The following is a 17,313-nucleotide window of genomic DNA, read 5'->3' on the forward strand; positions in this document are numbered from 1 at the left end:
GCTCTCTTGCTTGCTCTGCTCTCCCTCTCTCATAAAGAAATCTTTAAAAAGTAGTAATACTGGGGCGCCTGGGTGGCTCAGTGGGTTAAAGCCTCTGCCTTTGGCTCAGGTCATGATCCCAGGGTCCTGGGATCAAGCCCCACATCGGGCTCTCTGCTCCGCAGGGAGCCTGCTTCCTCCTCTCTCTCTGCCTGCCTCTCTGCCTACTTGTGATCTCTGCCGGTCAAATAAATAAATTAAAAAAAAAAAAAGTAGTAATACTGGGTCAAAGGATATACACATTGTTTATTTTGTTAGATGTCACCAATAAACTACCAACCTTCAAAAGAGTAATTCCAATTTATCCTCTCATATTGCCCATCTTTTTTCTTTTTGTAATTCTTCAATCTGGTAACATTTTTGTTCATCTCCCTATGCATTTTAATGGTAAATTGGCACAATTTTTTTGTAATGGTTCTAAAGTCTGTTTAGATCTTCTGCTAAATGTTGAACTCAGAAGTTGTTGGAGAACATAAAGAATGAGTATTCAAGCCAAAGAAAGTGCCTATGTGAGTTGGTGCTCAGTGTGTTTGGACTGGGGTTGGGTGGGGCTGCACACACCTCAAATTAATCAGGTCACTAACTCCTTCCCAAAGGTAACCACTACCCTCACTTCTGATACTTTTTAGTTTTGGGTTAGTTCTGTCTTTTGAACTTTGTGTTCTTTTGCTTCTGCTTCTTTCCCTCAATCTGTGTGTGAGATTCACCCGTGATGTGTAGTGATAATTTGTTCTTTTTCTAGTGTTCCAGTACAGGAATATTTATCCATTCTGCTGTTGATGGACATGTGGGGTGTTCCAGGTTTGGTTGATTATAGATAGTGGTGCTTTGAGCATTGTTTTAAAGGCCTTTTGGTGGACATGTATATGTATTTCCTAGTTTTGTCATAGGGTTGGTAAATATGCAACTTTATTAAATCGTGACCACCAGTTTCAAATTGATGCACCCATTTTTACTCCCACAAGTAGCATATGAGAGTCCAAGTTGCTCTGTATTCTGTTAAAACATGATATGTTGTGTTTCTCATTGTAGCTGTTCTGATGCGTATGCAATGACTTGCATTTTGGTTTTAATATGTATTTCCCTGATGATTAATAAAGTTAGATATGTATTTTTCTGGGCAGTTTTGTTACCTTTGAGTCAATATCTATGACTAGGTTCTTTCCAGAAAAACGGAGTTTTTTGTTTGAAGCAAAAAGGAAAACCATCTATACATTTTTCCCCCCAAGTGAAGTTTTAAAGTAGACTGTAATATATGAACAGATTAAAAGGAGTATTTCTTGAGAGGCAGCATAGCATAGTAATGAAAAACAGATTCTGGGCGGGATGCCTGGGTGGCTCAGACACTTAAGCATCTGCCTTTGGCTCAGGTCTTGGCCTCAGTGTCCTGGGATCAAGTCCCACAGTGGGCTCCTTGCTTAGCAGGTAGCCTGCCTCTCCCTCTGCCTGCCACTCCCCTGCTTGTAAATCCACGTGCTCTCTCTTTCTCTCTCTCTCTCTCTCGCTCTCTGACAAATAAATAAATGACATCTTAGAAAGCAAAAACAGATTCTGGCCCAGACTTCTCCATTAGAAATCCAGGTTTTGTCACAACTGACTTTGGGCAAGTTACTTAACTTCTATTTGCTTCAGTTTCCTCAACTCTAAAATGAATGTAGTAATGATACTTTCATCATAAGGTTAATGTCAGGGTCAAATAAGTTTATATATAGCACATAGCACAGTGCGTGGTATATAGTAAACACTATAAAATTTTAACTGCTATCAGTAGTGGTGGTGATGGTGATAGAAATTTATTTTATGATTTGATGTCAAGGTAGCTGACAAGAATAACGAGACTCTTGTTGAGCACAGATTTGAAATTGAAGTTCATGAATGATAGTTGCAATTTTACTTTAGACTCAACCTCCATTTTTTTTTTTTTGTTTTGGTTGCACAATACCAAGAAAATCTTAATATATACAGATGAACAATTACAAATCGATAAGGTTGACCCAGTAGTCTCAGGGTTAAGGTTTTAGATCAGCTTAATTGACAAGAAGTAGTAGAAAACATTTGTTTTGAAATTGTAGCTAAATATCCATATTTTGCTTGGATTTCCTGTGTTTAAATAAAAACCACAGAAGCAGCCCTAAAAATTAGTAGTTTTATTTTTTTTTTTTTTTTTTTTTTTTTTTTTTTTTTTTTTAAAATATTTTATTTATTTGACAGAGAGAAATCACAACCAGGCAGAGAGGCAGGCAGAGAGAGAGGAGGAAGCAGGCTCCCTGCGGAGCAGAGAGCCCGACATGGGGCTCGATCCCAGGACACTGGGATCATGACCCGAGGTGAAGGCAGAGGCTTTAACCCACTGAGCCACCCAGGCGCCCCAAATTAGTAGTTTTAATACCCATTGTGTCATGATACATCTGCATTACAAGTTCGTGTATTCCTGCTTTCAGCCAGGGAGCTGCAGTTTTTCTAACTAATGACATTTTCAAGATACTCAACCAGGTAGCAAGTAAAGCTCTGCAAATCAAGGATGACTTTACTGGGCAGCTCAAGTTCTGCATTGTGTAGTGTTTGGTGTGTTAACATTAGGTATAGGGAAACATTTGCGTGTGTCCTGTTGCTAGTTCATAGTTCCTTCTATGGCCATCTGTTCATGGTAGTTACTTCTGCAGCCATCTGCCAGGGCCACAGGCTGTGGCTAGCAAGCAGTCTTGCATGCTTGCAGCTAGACCCTTAGACCAGCAGAACATTTCCAACTAATCTAAGTCTTTTAACCAAACTTAAATGAACACCTCCTGTAGCACCAGCATCATTTCTTCCCAGCAGATTGTTTCTCACTGCTCCTTAGGCGGCACAAGCTCCTCCAGGCTGGCCAGTCTCCCCTCTTCCTCACCACCACCACCACCACCGTAGTTTTGTGTTCCCTTCTCCGTGGTAGCAGTGCCAGGATGCTCTTCACATCTGTTTTGAGTACTTTCGTTTAATTTCTTTGTGGTCCTGCTTGGACCCCACCTTCTCTCAGAGTCATCTCTCTCCGATAGTTTTATTTCCTATGAAATCCTGTCCTAACATTCTGTATCTCAGGACCTAAAACTTAAAAAAGTGTATTACATAGTTGTACTCTGGTCACTACCCCCAAATCAGTGCCACTCACAAATTCCATCAGCAGAGGGAGCTAAATAAAAGAAGATGAGTCCCTGGAATGAAGCCCTGAAGCAGAAGTGCTTGTGAACAATGACGTTTTCACATACTGCCCAGTAGTGAAAAAGAGCTTGAATATCAGTGTTAGAAATGAATGATTTGGGTCCAGACCCCAGCCTAAAACTTACATGAGGGGATTTGTGAAATATTCTTGAGTATCACCTTAGAATCCTGTTTAAGAGGGATGACCTGATAAACATATGTACATTAGGAGAAGCAATCTAGTGTTTAGGGGATTTTTTTAACCCAGTTTATCCCCCCCACCCTGAAAGTTTTCTTTATTAAGGAAGGTGAAGTGAGGTCTCTATTTTGAGAAGTACTCAGTCGTAAAGTTGCTAAGAAATATGGATAACCTGTTCCAGGTTTTAAGGATGGAATTTTTTAAAGTAAATTTCTTATATTTTGTTCTGATTAAATATATGTATCTTAATTTCAGTTAGCAGACTTGAAGAAAGAGAAGCAGAATTGAAGAAGGAATATAACGCATTACATCAGAGACACACTGAGGTGGGTTTCTGGGTTGTTCTTACCATATTAATATTGAACTAAAGAAATTGACCTGAGAAGTTATATTTATATCTTAATTTTTCTTTGAAAGTCAGCTAATATAATTCCTGGGGATTATATGCAGAAAACATCAAATTTCATGTTTCATGTAGCTTTCACCTTGTTACCAAATGTTGACTTCTGTTGTTTTTTATCTGGAATTAACTATTCATGGATGAGAATTAGTGTGCCTCAAAATAGTGTAATTACTAAGGCAGTTCCAATAGTTGTTTCTTTGGCCAGCTAAGTACAAAGTAATGTGTGTGTAATAAAAAGTATATATGATGCTAATAGGACAGAATTGATTTAATTTATTTTGTTAACCAGTTGGGAAATGATGGATTGATAAATTATTGGTAAGAGTTTCTGTATTTATAATCTACTATAAAGGGCTTATTTGCTTTAAGCTCATAACAAATAGTATAAACACAAATTGTATTAAATCAGAATGACTCTAAAATAGGTTTTCTGCATGAAATTTCAGTATTTTTAAGTTAATAACTCTAGTACATAATCTTTTTAAAGCAAATTAGAAAATGTGCTCAAGCATCTTTTACCTTTTTATGATTCTTTGTGAGCCTTTCATCTGCTGCCTTTGTTGCAGTCTCCTGAATGTGAAAACTGTTGTGTTTCATGGTCAGTCTGGGGGTGGGTCACAAACCTCAATAAATAGAATTTTCATAGACTCAAGCACTATTTGTTACATGAAAAAAATAATTCCTCTTTTTTTTTTTTTTTTTTTTTTCCGTTTCTCATCCAAATCTCCCAGGATACAGATGGTTCCAGTCTTCAGCTTCCATTTTTCTTTCATTAATTTGTGATCTCTTATCCTGCCTATGGTAGAAACCTATATTGTTGCTTTTAAGGATTTGCTTTGGAGTAATACGATTAATACTTTTTTGAGGAGGGGTTGGAATTTCTGACATAGGAGGTTTGATTATTACTGTCTTAGCTTTTTGTAGCCACCTGTGAAGAATTGATATTCAGTGGTGGAGGGAAAAGTTTGGCTACAGAGATTTGGAACCATGGAGACCTGGGAAGACAGGAATAGCTTAAACAGCGGCCTTGTCAGTGTGAGAAGAATACCCACATTTTGATTAGATGGCAATCAGTAGATATTAAGACTATTCAGAAGTGATTGATGGGGCACCTGGGTGGCTCAGTCAGTTAAGTGACCAACTCGTGGTATCATCTAAGCGACCAAGCTCCATCATCCATCCCCATTTTATTATTTACTTTATTATTATTATTTTTCCATCCCATTTTAGAGATTGAAGTTGAGAAAGGGAATATGAAGTTATTCGTTCCATGCTAGTATATGACTGGATTTGAACCTAGGTCTGTCATACTCTGTTACCTGATTTTCAATAACACTTTCAGGTTATGGAACATAATGAGCATTAAAAGCACTAGAAATTTTTCTGTGCCTCTTTGCTTTCTGGCATTGCAAAAACCTTAAGAATAGGGGCATCTGGGTGGCTCAGTTGGTTAAGGTTAAGCATCTGTCTTCGGCTCCGGTCATGATCCCAGGGTCCTGGGATTGTGATTCCCATATCCTTGCTCAGCAGGGGAGCCTCCTTCTCTCTCGCTGCTCCTGCTCCTGCGCTCTCTCCCTTTCTCTTACCTCTCTGTCAAATAAATAAATAAAATCCTTTCATTATATGCTAATAAAAAAAAAAGGAATAGTGGCCTTGCAGCTATAAGATAAATGATTCTTGGGCTGTGCATAGAGAGATCCATGGCCAACACGATTAAAGGGCGACTTTTCTCCAAAACCTCACTTACTGCCTTACTTCCCCATTTTAGCCGAGCTGACAGTCAACCTCTGCTGTGATATTTCTATGCGGAGGGGAGTGGGGGTTTTCCAGACAGTGTGCTTGGGATCCTTCTGATCTGCCAAGTGTTTGTTGCTGAGGCCACTCCTGAATAAGTGTGAATTAATGTATGTACCTGACAAAGTGGAGAGTTGTAGTTATGAGATGAGGAAGGATGGAGCTGGTGGACCCAATAGTAGACTATCTAAAGCATGCCCTCTTTTACTGTCTCATCTTTCTCTCTTTTGTCTGGCATCGCTGATCCTGGCCTCCCATTCACTTTTTTTTTTTTTTTTTTAAAGCAGAGCTATATTGTGAAACCTCTAATTAAAATTTTTTTTAAAAATTAAACATTTTATGTACAATTTATTAAATTTCTACTTTTTTAATGCATTTATAGAATATAGTGCATTTTTTATTTCAGCCGTCAGGAAATGCTTTAGGGTGTGGGGTTTTCTTGTGGGTGTGAGGAAGAAAGAACAATGAATTTATCGCCTGTTATCGCCTGCCTAGAGAATTGACTAAAAGGGCAAATACAACACTGGTCCTGGAATGCTTAACTTTTTGACAGTTCTGACCCTAAAACCAACTAGCTAATGGCATTTAGAACACAGTTGGTCATTAACCAACTGGTCAAATTGGGCAAGTTATTTTAATCTTAAGCTGGTGTTCATAAAATTCTAATATTGTTGTCAGGATAAAATGAAACTGGCTCTTAATGCACTGGGTGACTTATGCTCAGTGTTAGCTGTCATTTTCTTATTCTGTACGATAGAGTGCTAGTTTAATTGGGTTGGAACCAATTTCGTTATATGGACCATTTTGGAATTGTATGTGGGACATACCATTTGAAGAAGGAACCAGTCTTTTGAAGGTTTAGAATTCAACATTTTATAAATTAAAAAAAACAACAACAACAAATCATTTAAAACAAGAATCAATCCATAGAGTGGATGGAGTATTTAGGAGGGGTAGAACTGATTCTGCCTTTGCATTTATAACCTTTATTTTTCTATATTGAATTAATAGAATACTATCAAGGCAGTGTAGGGAGGTTTCTATTTTCTTCATATGAGTGCTCAAGGAAACTTCGATTCTTTCATCTGAGCTAATCAACTGCATATGATTACTATCCAGTATATAAAAATTCAACTTGGTTTTCTAAAATCTTTTGAAAATTTAAGCTTATATCTCTTTGGCCCAGCCATCACTTTGTTACTTTAGTTTCATTTTTGTTTTTTTCCTTAAAGTTCTTCTTGATTCAAGAAGAAAACAGTTCATTATTTCTGATTTGCTGACACAAAGACAAAAATTGTATTTCTGCAGATATGTTCTTTAAATTGGGGGTAAAGAGAAAATATAAAATTTTTAAAAAGATTTTATTTATTAATTTGACAGAAAGAGTGATCACAAATAGGCAGAGCAGCGGGCGGGGGGAAGCAGGCTCCCTGGCAGGCAGGGAGCCTGATGGAGGGCTCGATCCCAGGACCCTGAGATCATGACCTGAGCCGAAGGCAGAGGCTTTAACCCACAGAGCCACCCAGATGCCCCGAGAAAATATAAATTTAAAATAGAAGATATGTAGGGGTGCCTGGGTGGCTCAGTGGGTTAAGCCTCTGCCTTTGGCTTAGGTCATGATCTCAGGGTCCTGGTGATCGAGCCCCACATCAGGCTCTCTGCTCAGCAGGGAGCCTGCTTCCCTCTCTCTCTGCCTGCCTTTCAGCCTACTTGTGATCTCTGTCAAATAAATAAATAAAATCTTTTAAAAAAAAAAAAGATATGTAAATTTAAAACTTAAAAAAAAAACCTTCATATACTATATCCCTGTAATTCTACATTAAATTTTCTTAGCCTGATTAAAATCTTTTTTTTTCAAGATTTTTAAAATTTATTTGACAGACAGAGAGATCACAAGTAAGCAGATGCGGGGCTCCATCCCAGGACCCTGGAATCATGACCTGAGCTGAAGGCAAAGGCTTTAACCCACTGAGCCACCCAGGTGCCCCGCCAGATAAAATTCTTATTTAGATAATCCTAATTGGGAAACAGCCTGATTAACTCTTTTATAATGTTTGATTTGATAGATTTACTTGTCTTTTTTTTTTTTTAAGATTTTATTTATTTATTTGACAGACAGAGATCACAAGTAGGCAGAGAGGCAGGCAGAGAGAGAGGAAGGGAAGCAGGCTCCCCGCTGAGCAGAGAGCCCGGATGCTGGATGCTGGGCTGGATCCCAGGACCCTGGGATCATAACCCGAGCGGAAGGCAGAGGCTTTAACCAAACACTGAGCCACCCAGGCGCCCCAGATTTACTTGTCTTAATTCATGCATCAATTTACCTTTCTGTTCACTTGAAGTAAACACTTTCAGATTGACGTATTTAATTTTTCTACATACATGCCAAGTAAAATTTTGCCAGCAAAAATGTGCTTTTTAAAAATTTTATGTTTGTTTAAAATCTTGTTTCTTTCAATAGTTATGCTTTTAATATGCTACAGTGCATATTTCAAGTTATATTGAAATTGAAATCCATGTTCACACAGCTAAAGTTTAGAAAGTTCCATAGCTGTTCCATGCCTTTTTAAGCACTCAAGGAATATTCACATTTTAAGAATTCAAAGTCCCAAGAAAAGTCATCAACGTTTTCTTGTCTACTTTTCAAATTTACATTCTTTTAGATTGCTAACATACCTTTTCTTACTCTTTAAAATTTATTTTTTCTTATCCTATCATGTTAGTATCTAGCAAAGGCCTTTTGAATTTATGATTGAAATTTTGAATTTTACATGTTTTATTGCCATGTAAATGTAAAAGTTGAACTGAACATTACCAAAAACTAAATAGGATTATAGAATTTCTTATCAGTTTATATACTTGATATACTTGAAGCTTTTACCTCCATATTCAGCCTATCTTATGGCGCCTTATCCAAGATTTAAAATCAGCACTCTGATGGGGCACTTGGCTGGCTCAGTCAGTAGAGCATGGGACTCCTTGTCTCAGGGTTGTGAGTTTGAACTCTATGTACATAAAAATAAAATCTTTAAAAGGTAAATAAATAAATAAAAATAAATAAAATCAAAGTGCTCTGGTTTTTCATTTTATTTGCTAATAGATGATTACATTAAGTAATGACACCAATAAATTAACAATCAGATGTAGGAGAAAACATCTTAGCATTCTTTCTTTCTTTTTTTAAAAAGATTTTATTTATGTATTTGAGAGAGATAGTTGGGTGTGTGTTTGGTGGGGATGCCGGCTGAGGGAGAAAGAGAAGCAGATTCTTGCTGAGCAGGGAGCCAGACATGGGGCTCAATCCTAGGACCCTTAGATCATGACCTAGATCATGACTTGAACCAAAGGCAGACATTAACTGAGCCACCCAGGTGCCCCATATTTTAGCATTCTTTTAACGAAATCTATAGGCACAGGAAATAAACATTTAGTATTAAGTTAAATGAAATTACTTAGTTAATTTGAAAGTGATATTTACTGTGAATCCTTTGTAAAATGGGAAAACATCACCACATCAGAGTATGGTTTCTTCTTAAGTTTCATGTTAATTTCTTTATTGTTTCCCATTTTAGTGAATGGATTTCTCTAACGACCTTTTATTTTTATCAGCGGTCTTTTATCACCTCCTTCCCAATGCCTATATCCTAACTTGTGTTATTTATGTCAAAATTATATCTTTTAATAGCATCACATATTGTTGAAAAAAGTTTTTGCTATGCTAAGCAACATGTTGGCTACTTCTTTGGGCACCAGCATCCTTAAATGTAAGCATTTGCATATATTCCTTTGCCATTTAAAATTTTTTCATCCTTAATATTCTTTTGCATGGAACTGTGGGTAGTCTGATAAGTGTGAAATTTCTACAAAAATGTTTCCCTTGTTAAAACACTGTTTTTATTTCAGATATTAGCCTTAAAATTTGCATATTTTTTCTTTCTTCAAAATAGATGATCCATAATTATATGGAACACTTAGAAAGAACAAAACTTCATCAGCTCTCAGGGAGTGAACAACTAGAATCCACAGCTCATAGTAGAATTAGGTAAGCTTTGTCAAACATTTTGCCTTGAGAAAAATCGAAATAATCTGTTTGTTTCTGTTTCTCCCTGTTCTTTAATCCTGGAACAATAGTTAGGCTGATTCACAAAGCTCTCTCTCAAAAAGCATGGTTGGAATGCTATAGAAGAGAATAGCATAGAAAAATAGAAACAGCCCACACTATTGAAAAGGTAAATCGTGAGCCATGCCATCTAAGCAATGTATTGACGTATTTTGATTGTTTTGTAATGCTCAGTGGAGATTATACTAGGTTTAAATTTTTCCGATTTGTGGGGGTGCTAAAAATTGTCATTTCTCCTGTACAATTGGTTTAAAGTCCTTTTTGTTACTGAGAGGCGTGCTTGAAAGGGTTAGACTTCTGTTTGATGTAGGAGTGTGAATAAATTATGTAGATCTCCCAAGCATTGTAGCCAATGAGCTAAGCCAGGACTCTTAGTGGAGAGGAAAATAGTTAATAGGCGGGCTGTCGCTCTGGGTTGCTGCATAAATGCTAGGAGCAGCAGCTCTATGGTTATGAGGTGGGGAGAGCAGGATGACGTCATCGCTTCGGAGCTGCTGCAGGATGGAGTGGAAAGCTGCTGCTGATGGCATTGTTTTTGTGGCAGCAGCTGAATGACAGATCCTCACTACAAAGATACCCCTTTGGCCCCTGTGTAGGCCTCCTGGTTCGGGTGTTTCACCATGCCAGCACAGCGCCATGAGTCCTGGATGCATGCTGCTGTTTGTGTTTGGCTTTGTTGGCGGGGCGGTGGTCATTAATTCTGCTATCTTAGTATCTCTCTCTGTTTTGCTGCTTGTGCACTTTTCTATTTCTACCGGTGTGCCAGCTCTGACGCAGAACCTACCAAGGATACTCAGGTACTCTAGTCTCTCTTAGAAGCCCCTGTTTAGTTGGTCTTTTTCACATTTTTAGCTTCACAGGTCTGCTTTGTAACCATTTCTGTTGCCGATTGAAACAATGGAAAATGGCCTAAAGCTAGGATTTTCTCTTCTTATTTGTAGTCATTTACAGGCCATCACCTAGGGATACGGCTTTGTCTTTGGAAACTACCGACTTAAGAAAAGGGTTTTCATATTGTACTTATGCACTAGTACAAGGTCAGTGTGATTTTGTTTTAGGCAGAGTGTTCAGAAAGTAAAGGCAGACCAAGAGTAAAACGTTGGTCCGAGTTTATACAACCTCTGTGTTTAGCATCTGAGCATTTGGGGGCCAGTATCTTTTATGCTGAGACTTATAGTCAGGTAGACACAGGCCGTAGGTATTTATTTTGTTCAGTTATTCTTTGATGGACACTTAGGCATCATTTTTGCAATTTTTGATAATAACTCCCGGGAACTGACAATTTAAATATTTTCTTTCTAAAAAAATATATATTTTAAGGTGAAAGGATTTAAACCTTTTAGGGCCAGGAATGCATTTTCCCCCTCATTATTTACACATCAAAGTTGTGAAAGCTTTACAAAGCCTATTCACTATTGTTTTGTCAGATGTTGCCCTTTCTTTGTAGACTTGGGTGACAAATATCCATGCCTGCTTGTGGGGGTAGTCATTAATCTCTGGAGCTTTGCTGCTGCTCACTCTGCTTACCCTGTAAGAACCGTCTTCTACATCTTCGATTTCGGGGTTGGGTGTCTTTTGTTTTCCAACTCCTTAAACTAAAGGCATCTGATTTGTTCAGATTTCCGCTTTGTGCGGTGGTTTTAAAGAGGTTCATGGTGTTGAGCTTTTATTATTTAAATGTTTACTTAAAATCCTCAACTTGTGGATTTAGATAAATTAAGAGGAATTAAACTAGTAAGTTCCCTCAAGGTGTTCTTTTTATTCATTGGTCGGTTGGTGTTTAACATTAGTTTAAGGCCCAGAAGTCAGATTTCATCTATGATCTAAAATTAGATACTTGGCCATTTATTTTCTTTCCCGATTGTATAAAAATTGGAAGAAATCTTACCACTTTTGTATATTTAATACACAAAAGATTAGTTTATATGTATATTTAGGCTTTTAGGAAATTAAAAAGACCTTAACTCAAGAATACGTAAGAGTAAAATAAGACTAATTTGAAAGGGCTGTGTAAGGTTTCAGTCTATTGGAGACGGCAGTGCTGTGCTGTGCCACGCAGTGCCGTACGGAGGGGAAGAGGCTTTGGAGCTGGGCCCCGAGGCTAGAAATGCTCTGCCACATGGGAGCTATAGGACCTTTGGCAAGTCGCTTAAAATCTCTGTGCCTACATTTCCTCCCCTGAGATACTTACCCCTTTGGATAGTTTTAAAAATCAAGTGTGAAATGATTATTTTTTATTTAATCCGTTGCAAGATATTTAGTAAGCCAAATAAGTAAATAATTTGTGATCATTTATATATGCACCCCATTTTTAGCAGAACTGTTTTCCGAACTCTGGCTATTTTACTGATAAAATACCTTATGATTAAATTCAAAAAGTTCCTTGACACAAATTTGCTGCTGATGTAATGGAATAAAGATATCAAAGTCTTCAATATTAAGATTAAATTGTCAAGAAATATGTAGGTTCCAAGGAAAGTACGTGGGCCTTGGAGGGCAACGGGTCTGACTTTGAGCCCCATCTCTGTGAATTACTAGTGCTTAATGTCTCTAAACTTCACTTTTCCTACTCTGAAAACTGGGGAAATAACCCCTATTTCCATATAAAGATTAAATGAGATAATTAAACCGTCTTTTGTGCTTACTACATGTGAATGTTGTACAAGCTTTTTAAAATTTTATTAACGGTTATTTGTTTTAAATGTGTATAGAGCCAAGAAGCTGTTTCAAAACATAATTGGGAATTTATTTATACACAGGTTACATTTAAATAATGAACTAAAAAATGAATGTATGGAACTCAGTTATTAAAAGAATATAACAAGGATTCTGATAGTTAAAGATGGCTTTGTTTCTAAACAGTGGCAGCATATTGAAACATATTGAAACCCCCAGGGTTTAAACATATTACTTGATGTTTTTCCAAATGTATCCCCATTCTTTGGTTTCTTCTGTGAGTTTCACTGAAGCACTTAATATGTACAGTACTAAACATGGGCACCAACATAATTTAGGACATAAACATTGAAATTTCAGGGTTTTTTTTTTTTTAAAGTAGGATTCTAACTGACTTGAATAATTACATGTCCTCTATCCCCTCAACTCATGACTTCTTATCAGTAAATAAGGAGAAAAAACTAGTATGTAGTAATACCGTTTTCAAGCTTTGAAACAGTGTGACCCAGAGCATCAGGACCTTATTGATAGTCTCTGAAGAAAAATGCCCTTCCTCTAGAGCAGTTTCTAAATGATTAACACAAGCAGTATAAAGGAGCGTGAATTCTACTGGTATTTTGGATTGTATGCTTAGTTAACAGGAGTGGAAAAGCAAAACTTGGCTCCATAGCAGACTCTTTCATCCAGTAGTTTTATACTTTTTCTTTATTTGATATGTGGGAAAACAAATGTGTTGTCTGTCATTCATATAGGAAGATAATTCTAAGGACTAGCCTGTGTTTTGATTTCTGTTAGCAGTGTGATGGATTTGCATGAAATCTGTATTATCTTCTTGCTTGCCTTTGCTTTTTGGGTTAGAGAGCTTTCCATTAAACTATCCCATTAAGTTCACACCGTTTTTGCTCAAGTTATTCAGATATGTTAAGAAATAAAAAGCCATTTAGTAGCTCTTAGATCCTTACATTATCGGTTCTCAAAATACTCCCCCCACCCCGCCCCAAATTGAGGGATAAACATCAGACAACAACTTTTTATTTTGTCAGGTATGGACATTAAAACAAAATTTGCTTTCTAATCATTGTGATCATCATTTGATGAAAGAAAGAGCTTTAAAATCAAAGAAGCAGAAAAGATGTAGAAAAAGGTCCATCATTCTCAGGAAAGAACAGGTTCTATGATATATGGAAATGTTTATGTGTACAATATGGCCTATATCATCCAATAAGAATATAATAAATAGTGTCTCTTCACTATGAACTTAGGAAAACTTTATTGATGAGCCAGCGTTAAGGAATTATTGGTCTAAACAGATTAGCTGAGTAGTTACTTTGCTTTTTGTCATTTGGTTGTTCTGGAAGCTTATAGACACAAACTTTTATTTGTTTTTAAAATCTAGTCTTTTACTCTGCAGCCTGCGTGCACTTAAATTTTCCTAAATCAAATAGGTAAAGTACCCAAGTGTAAAGAAATGATGAATAATTAGCTAATGGGGAAAAGTCCCGTTTTATTTCCTTGTGCATGCACACCTTTAACCAAACGCAATCTCTCAATCCTTTCCCTTCACCCAATCTTTAAGAAGGAGTTCTGACAGTTTTACTAATTACTAACATAATTAGGAATGGGAGAGCATATCCTTTGTGTTAAGTGAAGGCCAATTTCAAGAGGCTTAAGTTTCTTGTTATAAAAATGAGCTTTCAGAATAAAGGACTTATTTAGCAAAACTGAATATTTTCCCACTCCCCCCCCCCCACGTTTATTTATAATCTCAGTGTTTCTATTCTAATTTACATCCTTACCAGTAGAGGTATGTGTTCCAGGAGGCTCCACACCTTTAGTGACTTTTTTTTTTTTTTTTTTTTTTTGCCAGTTTCTACTTTTTTGGGTTAATGACCCAGGACAACCTCTTCCTAGGCTGGTTGCCATGCTCTAAAAAGCCTTTTTTTATTTGTAATCTAGTTATCACCAAAGGATATGTTTCTTGTTGGAATTTTGTTAGTATTAAAATTGTAACTCTTCTTGTTCATTGAAATTTCCCACAAAACATTGGAAACCCTACAGTCTTCTATAGAATTTTTGGGCTGCCTTGTTTGGAAAAACTAACAATGGTGTTCTCACATGAACTGTGATTGAAAGGAAGACATGTATTGGTTCTGTATAAAAGCTTTCCTGCTGTTAAGGATTAAAACTCTTGGGGTTTATTTTACCACTTAATCAGTAGTCCTGATTTAAATTATACATTGATTTTTCTGTTAGGCAGAAAAGATGCACTCTGAAGAGGCTTGGGTAAATAACTAGGTATTGGTTTGAGGATTTGGGAAGTGTAGAAGCAAGGGTGGGATTCGCTTCCAAAGGAGGAGGTTGCCAGTTTTCCTAGGGCTAATGTAAGCATGAGTGAAAATTTAGTAGCTTTTGTCCCTGTGAAGCCAGACCAGAGATTGCTCCCTAAAGGAAGAACTCAGTAACTTACAAGATTTCCTAAACTATTAGTTTACTACTTTTGCTAGTTAATGTCTTGGGGCTAATTTGAACTTCTGAGAGTATCCTTTTTCTTTGGTAAGTGTACTTGTCTAGATAGGCAGATGTTATTTTTTAAGCGTGATTATTCTAAAACAGTGACATCCCAGGCTTATTACTTATAGTCATGATGAACAGAAATTAAAAAGGAATGAATGAATGAATGCTTAATTTTTTTCTCCCCTCTTCAATAGAAAAGAACGTCCTATATCATTAGGGATTTTCCCATTACCTGCTGGAGACGGATTGCTTACACCTGACACTCAGAAAGGTGGTGAGACCCCTGGATCAGAGCAATGGAAATTTCAGGAATTAAGTCAACCTCGTTCTCATACTAGCCTGAAGGTAAGCTTCATTCTGCCAAAATCTTCAATTTATATTGTATAAACTTTCGTATCCATTTGAAGTACTAGATAGCTAAAACATAATAAAATGAAAGTTTGTATACATGTTATCATGGAAAACTAATGCCTTTTATTTATCTTTTGCCTTTCTTTTAAATTGGAAAAGAGCTCTTCCCAAAGAGTTGGGTTTTTACTATTCTTTTTCAAGTTATATAGGAAAACAAAGTCAAGCATTTTTATATCTTGATTAATATACAATGACACTAATTACCAAAGTTTTTATTTGATTTAGGCTATTTTGATATTTATTTGGTCATACAAGTTTGTTTGTTTTTTTTTTAAAGATTTTATTTATTTATTTGACAGAGAGACTATTAGTAGGCAGAGAGGCAAGCAGAGAGAGGGGGAAGCAGGCTCCCCACCCAGGAGAGAGCCCGATGTGGGGCTCAATCCCAGGACCCCGAGATCATGACCTGAGCCAAAGGCAGAGGCTTTAACCCGTTGAGCCACCCAGGCATCCCATTATTTGGTCATACAAGTTTTAAGTGGGATAACTAGTGAACGTAATAATGTTTTTAGAATTTAAAATCATTGGTACCAGAAATCCTTGGCTCACTGTTGGAAGCTTCACGATTTAGTAAGGCTTCGTTTTTTTTGTTTTTGTTTTTGTTTTTTTTTAAAAACGTGATTTTTTTTCCCTCAAACCTCTTCATAAAGCAATATCCAAAAGTATATTGTGTTTGGGTAAAAAGGCCTAGTGTTAGTTCATTATAGATTATACTTTTGACTAAGAACATACCATCGAATATAAGTATAATTAATAGTATACTCTAAGAGGGAAGATACACTAATAGTTTAAAAAATATTTTAAGTTGGGACACCTGGCTGCCTCAGAAGAGCATGCACTCTGATCTTGGGGTCTTAAGTTTGAGCCTCATGATTGGGGTGTAGAGATTACACTATACATACATGTATACGTACATAAACTTAAAAAAATAAAATTATATTCTATATCTTATAAAGTTGATTTTTGTAAAGAGAATATTGATTATAAAAGAATCTAGTTGTATTATAACTCTATTATAAAACAGGCCACCTCTAATGAATACAAATAAATTACGTCTTATCCCTTTTTCTTGCTTTCTTTTTTTCCTAAAGTACTTATTATGGTCTAAGCGCCTAAAGATGGCCCTTCTACTTTTAAAATACTAAGTCATAAAAAAAAAAAATACTAAGTCATTTACTTAATTACTTTGTCTCTGTCTCTCTATTCAGAAGGTAAAGCCCAAGTGGTTTATTTACTGCTGTAGCAGTTAGTCGTGGCCACTCAGAAGGTCTTTGTTGAATGAATTAGTTTTAGATGTTAGGAAGACTTTTTTGGGATAATACAAATGGTCTGTCAGCCCTGGTAGGTAAATGTATTTTGAATCATTTCGTTGCACTTTGAAATGTGCTCAAAACAGTAAGCAGTCAATAAATATTTGATAGCTTTTCTCCCAGTGAAAAGTATTTTTTTTTAATTTTTATTTATTTATTTGACAGAGAGATCACAAGTAGGCAGAGAAACAGGCAGAGAGAGAGGGGGAAACAGGCTCCCCGCTGAGCAGAGAACCTATGTGATGAGGGGTTTGATTCCAGGACCCTGGGATCATGACCTGAGCCTAAGGCAGAGGCTTTAACCCACTGAGCCACCCAGGCGCCCCCTGAAAAGTATTTTTAACAGTAAGACTGACCCCCCCCCCCGCCGTTCCCCCTGCTCTTTTCTTTGTTGCTCAGTTTATGAGAAGCTAATCATGCAGCTAGCTGCTCAGTATCAGTCCCCAGTGATGCTGCTAGGAAATGCTCTAATTCTTTACTCCTCCTTCCACACTGGCTTCTTTTTAAAAACCTGCCTTTAGGTTTACTAGGTCTTCCAAAACACCCATCCCTTAATTCGCCTACTTACCATATCCCTTTCCCAAAACAAAATTAAGTAGGAGGGATACTTTTAGTACATCAAAAATGTATACCATATGGTAACTATATTTTAATTATATTCCAAAAAGGAACTTTT

The 17,313-nt window shown here is 36.8% G+C and overlaps 1 protein-coding gene across 9 annotated transcripts in view; it reads left to right on the forward strand.

Annotated features, from left to right (window-relative positions):
- SPAG9 (sperm associated antigen 9) overlaps positions 1 to 17,313 on the forward strand; it is a 139,580-nt gene that overhangs the window by 51,909 nt on the left and 70,358 nt on the right. For 5 of the 9 annotated variants that reach the window (XM_045984293.1, XM_045984294.1, XM_045984295.1 and 2 more), the window contains 3 exons: positions 3,668 to 3,738; positions 9,554 to 9,648; positions 15,111 to 15,261. In XM_045984293.1, coding sequence (XP_045840249.1) covers positions 3,668 to 3,738; positions 9,554 to 9,648; positions 15,111 to 15,261 — 317 coding nt within the window. Of the gene's footprint in view, positions 1 to 3,667; positions 3,739 to 9,553; positions 9,649 to 10,194; positions 10,524 to 15,110; positions 15,262 to 17,313 lie in introns of those variants that run through there. The other 4 variants (XM_045984299.1, XM_045984298.1, XM_045984300.1 and 1 more) reach the window with 2 other exon arrangements.

Source organism: Meles meles, chromosome 18 (genome assembly GCF_922984935.1).
Source record: "Meles meles chromosome 18, mMelMel3.1 paternal haplotype, whole genome shotgun sequence".
NCBI lineage: Eukaryota > Metazoa > Chordata > Mammalia > Carnivora > Mustelidae > Meles > Meles meles.